At 34.8% G+C, this 5,092-nt stretch overlaps 1 protein-coding gene across 2 annotated transcripts; it reads right to left on the reverse strand.

Annotated features, from left to right (window-relative positions):
• Positions 1-538: 538 nt before the first annotated feature.
• Positions 539-4,056, reverse strand: LOC106938800 (protein FAM111A-like). 2 transcript variants are annotated; one of them, XM_015020967.1, is made up of 4 exons: positions 3,804-4,056; positions 3,260-3,315; positions 2,866-2,915; positions 539-2,703 (listed from the first exon to the last, which is right to left on the reverse strand). In XM_015020967.1, exons 3-4 carry the CDS (start codon positions 2,902-2,904, stop codon positions 868-870), a joined length of 1,875 nt encoding a protein of 624 aa, XP_014876453.1. In that variant the 5' UTR covers positions 2,905-2,915; positions 3,260-3,315; positions 3,804-4,056; the 3' UTR covers positions 539-867. The 2 variants fall into 2 exon arrangements, with proteins under 2 accessions (XP_014876453.1, XP_014876454.1); XM_015020968.1 differs by lacking the exon at positions 3,260-3,315.
• Between the last annotated feature and the right edge of the window lie 1,036 nt (positions 4,057-5,092).

Consider the following 5,092-nt stretch of genomic DNA (forward strand, 5'->3'; position numbering starts at 1 on the left):
AGGAGTTTTAACTGCAGTAGGTGTCAAACTGACACTGAACAAAACAGGCAGGTGATCCGAGAACACAGAGCCACAGATTTCTAGGTTAGTCACAGGCAGACCGCAGGAAATAACCTAATAAAATGTCCCATAAAGCTTTATGTCAACATTTAATAAAGAAAAAAAAAGAAAAAAAATTGTTTTATACTAAATAATGAGACATGTAGCTATATAAGACTCTTTCCAAAAATAAAGTATAAGACAGAAAAAAGACAAAGATCAAAACAGTGAATGCAAGTGCATCAAATGTCAGCAGTCTCCAAAGAAAGACAATCATCACATTACTGCACAACTTTGAAAATTTCAAAACAAATAAAGTACAACTAGGCCATCAGAAGTATTTTCTCCAGAAAAGACAGGGAAACCGTTTTGTTGTAATTTAAAATGAACCATTATAAGGATATATTTTACCTTAAAAGTATTTCACAGATATCCAAGAATCTCATCAACACATAATTTTTAATAATATATTTAAAGAAATGTAGCAAATCTTGAAAGATAAGAATTTCATTCAATGTTGTTTATTTTACTACCCAGTAAGTTCCCAAATTAGATGCAGTATTAAAAGAGCTTTAAGATGGAAGAACATTCAGAGAAACAGTTTTATTTCATTCTCACATTGTATTCTAGTTCATTTTAAATGAAATAAGTGAATATATTTGGTTCATTTTCACATTTACCTTAAAAAAACTAAATCCAGATGTGTTATCTACAAAAAGCATGTGTACATGATTTTGAGTTGTTTAATAATAAAATAAAAAATTTAGAAAAAAGGGTCCCTAAACAAAACCGCAAGAAATTTTTGTCAGCACTTTACCAATGGTATATTTAGGAAACCTCCATCGGGATGTGCTCGTGTTTTTGACTGAAGAACTTCAAAAATTTGTTTAACGGCACATCATTCAAATTACTGACAGTGAGCAAATTGTTGACTGCATTTCTAAACTCTATGATATTTTCTTTCTCAACCAGATTCTTTATGCCTTCCATAACAATTTCGTGCTGAGCATAACTGGAAGCCAAGTATCCCTTCAATGCATCAAACTTCTCTCTCACTACCATCTGGATAACGAGGCGCTCCACAATGGCTAGCAAAGGATGAGCGAACTCTATCACACTTTTGGTTTCACCGTTGGCAGAACGGTAGATGTACCCCCCTGAATGCATCGCCACGACGTTGCAGTGCTTATCAAAAACAGGAGAACCAGAGGAGGCATAATAAAAACAGGATTCGTAGGTAAGAAAAGATTTTTGGTGAACAGATGCTGCTACGCCCTCAAAAAAGGAGCGAGTAACGAACTGAACTGGGCCCCGATTCTCCCTGCAGTGTCTTTTAACAACCTGAAGGCGATTTTGAGAGGGAACAATGAGACATGGATCTATTTTCTTCACTCCTCCCTCTGGATGCCCAATGATGCAAATTCCACCATCTTTGGGAAGAAAGCCAATATGCTTTAACAGACCAGGAGGGAGTCCCTGGTGTGCACTGAGCTTTAACAAAGCCCAGTCACCACCGTGCACTTCAGGGTTCAACTCAAAGCAAACAAGCTCCAACACATCCAGTGCTCCTTCAGACTGTTCCACACTTTCATAAGAGAAGTGTACAGAGACTCTCTCGTTGAACTGGCACCTCTTTTCATCATAAATATCTTCAACAACATGGCCATTAGTGAAGACATAGTTACTAAACAGGAGGAACCCACTTCCGATTGGCTGGCCATTTATTCTCACCTGACAGACTGAATCACTGAGACACATCAGCCTTTTCATGGTTTTCACCTCACTGCACATCTGAGTACTCTGACCAAAGTCTACACGGAACAGATTCTGGAGATGACACAAGGTCGGAACCTGAGTTTTTATGCCTTTCACAAATTCCTCAAACTGGAAACATAACTGGTTCTTCGTCCTTTTTGAATTATTTATTTCCAGCACTAGATTTCTTGGTGTTATTTCCACATTGGCCTCTGGTTTCTGTTTTACTGTGATGTTATCCTCTGCCTCAGACTGACCCTGGTCTTCATTTGACATCAGATATGCTTCATCAAGGCTACCAGGCAAACTCGGTGGTGGATCTGACTTGTCTAGCAAAATAATCTGGAATGTTTCATCATTCAGCTCATCAACAGGGTTAGAGAGCTCCGTTTTTACTGAAGTGCTTTTATTAGAAAGCACAAAGTTCTTCTTAAATATGGAGCAGTGAAGACGTCCATCTCTTTTCAGAGCTGCCTTCACTCGCTCTCCTTTGTAAGCATAAACAGAAATTTCTTGGAATTCTTTCAGAGCTGAGTTTTTCATGATTCTAGCTATATTTTTACCTCCCTTTGTCAACAGATGGAACATTATAAGGTTAGAAGGCGGTTTGTTCCTGCAGAGAGAAACATAGGCACCAACCGGTTTCTTTGGCCGCTCTACAGCTTTTGCATATTTCACAGTCAGTTGATCTCCTTTTTTAATTAAAGTGCAAGGAAAGTGTGAACTGATGGCTTTTCCATCCCTTATAATAACAAGTTCTTTCTCTTTGTTCTTCTCTGCAGTTTTTGCAAATTGGGGGCTGTTCTTCAGCGATTCCTCTACAGTCCCAGCTTTATTGCAGGTCATGTTGTTGAAATGTTTCTCCTTACATCTCCAAAAAAACGAATGAGTCGGATGCAGCTCTTGGTCCTATCAGAAGAAAAATGTAATATAAACTTTAGTTCAGTCTAATGTCAAACTGCTTTCCACAGTCAAACCATCTGTGCAAAACTGCACAATGTTATTGTTAACTTATCTTTTAAATGCTATAATAGAAAATATATTGCACCAAATCTTTAAAGCATTGCATACAGTACGAGGCAGAGGAGTTTCATCATTCTGGTTGGCCATGTTTTTTTCCTCTGGAAAACAGAAAACAATAATAAAGTTAGTTCTTCAGGTTTAATTGTCATTGATTGCAGTGTTCAAAATGATATCACAAGTGCATTAAAGATTATGACTAAACAGATTTAGTTTCTAAAGTCTTATAAGGATATAAGAATAATCTGACTAAAAAGACTTCAGATTTTTTTATGTGTAAGTTTTTCTGTTGTTCACTGTCCCAAGTAATCAGAAACTAAACAGGATAAATTAAGTCAGGACTCTAAAAACTTTTACTCAAAGCTGTTTCTATCATTAAAATAAGCTACTGTTCAGTACAAAGATCTGGTCACAATATGAAGAAAGCATGGATGAAACATTTAACCTTGTCAAGGATGAGCAAGATGCTGGATCGTGGTGAGGGTGTAGTGTGTATTTCCCCTGTTAAGTGACAAAAGAAAGTATATTTTTTATTCTAATAAAAAATCAATATAGAATACTGATGACTATACATACTTTCATTATTAGAAAGTGTGGAAAACGCACCTCGAAACTGCATAACAAAAGTTAGCTAATTTAAAAGCCGAGGAAAATAACACCAAGTTACCTCGTTTTAAGAATCTAATATTAGTTGTTGTTGTTTTTTCGCTTTAAAATAACCTTTGCAACAAACTCAAATTCCCGTCATCAAAGGACAGGGTCCTGCAACCTTTAGATTTATTTCAGCTTCAGCAGACTTGGCTAGAATATTAGCTCATTAGCAGAGCTCTGTAGAGCTAAACTGCATGCTAGTGACGCAGTTTTATTTAATTCAAGTGTGTAGTTCAAGGGACACATCTAAAAGTTGCAGGACTCTGGCCGTCGATGAATGAATTTTGAAACCACTGCATTATATAATATGTGATCGGTGAAAAACGAGCCAAGCTTACCTTAAATTATTAACTCAAAAAAAGAAACACTTCAAATGACGGCAGTTTTAGCGCGCTTGGTTCTTCTTCTTCTTCTTCCCTTCCAAAAAGGAATCAGGGAACTACTGCCCCCAGCTGATGCAGTCAGTGCAGTGAGCAGCACAGAGACATTCACAATACTTCACATTGTTTTACAGTTTTGGTTAAGGAAATCGAACTACATTTATTCACTATTTCCAAGAGTACGGTCAAAAAAGCTTTAAACACATATGACTGTTGTGTATATCTCTGATTTTTTTTCATTTGTTATGTCTGTAATATCTGCTTTATTATGTTTTGTTTTCATAGCAATGTATTTACTGTTGAAGCCTATACTTTTTGATATTTTGTGTTTTATTACTTTGTTTTTCTTTGTATTTGCAATAAAAATGTTGTCTAAAATAAAAAGTAAACTCTTGGTACATTGACCTGATCTTAAATTTGTGAGTTATTTTCAGAAAATAAAACTGTGTGCTGTAATTTTAATGTTAATTTGCTTAAATTGTATAATTTCCATGTTTTGAACATGGACATTTTAATATATGTTTCCAAATATATAGAAGCAGAAAGTCTTTAACTGTGTTTATTCCTCTCATCATTAGCAACAAATCATGGGGATTTGGGAACATTTGATCTTTATTTGCCAAAGTTATGTCTGGAGAATCAAATATTTCAGCTGTCTGAAATAATCTGTTCACGCTCCGTATCATGGCAATTAATTATTTTTTTCAAAAACTCTTTAACTGTATTTATTTATATCAACAAATTCTGTATAGTTGGAAACATTAACTATTTTTTTCTCCACAATGTTATGTTGGGAGAATTTTTTCATTCTATATTTTTAAAATCCAAAATCTTATAAATAAATAAATAAATAAATAAATAAATAAATAAATAAATAAATAAATAAATAAATAAATAAATGTTTGCAATTGTTGATCTTTTTGAAATTATTTGTTTTTGTTTAAATGTTGACACACTAATTTATAGATATTTTCCCAGAAATTAAATTGAAAAACATATTTTTTAACAATATATCAAAACTATTATAAATTATAATAAAAGCCATTACAACTTGCATCTTGCAGTATATCCCTTCAAAGAAAGAAACGCTGCTCTCTTCCTGTTTTTCCGGGCTTTTACCTAGCAACAGAAGACGCATTGACGTCTCTGCTGACGCTCTTTAAAGCGACACTAATTTGTACGGCCCCTTTATGGCAAGCCGTTTTAACATAAATTCGGTTTCGTCTGACTATCCGTAATTACATTCC

This window comes from Poecilia latipinna, unplaced genomic scaffold, assembly GCF_001443285.1.
Source record: "Poecilia latipinna isolate Pla-1442-1.1 unplaced genomic scaffold, P_latipinna-1.0 Scaffold2692, whole genome shotgun sequence".
NCBI lineage: Eukaryota > Metazoa > Chordata > Actinopteri > Cyprinodontiformes > Poeciliidae > Poecilia > Poecilia latipinna.

Bases quoted from the DNA above. Each gene is read 5' to 3' on its own strand.
- LOC106938800 (XM_015020968.1), bottom strand. From the start codon at position 2,904: ATGGCCAACCAGAATGATGAAACTCCTCTGCCTCGTACT. The intron at 2,704-2,865 runs GTATGCAATGCT...TTCTTCTGATAG, and splicing joins AAACTCCTCTGCCTCGTACT to GACCAAGAGCTGCATCCGAC.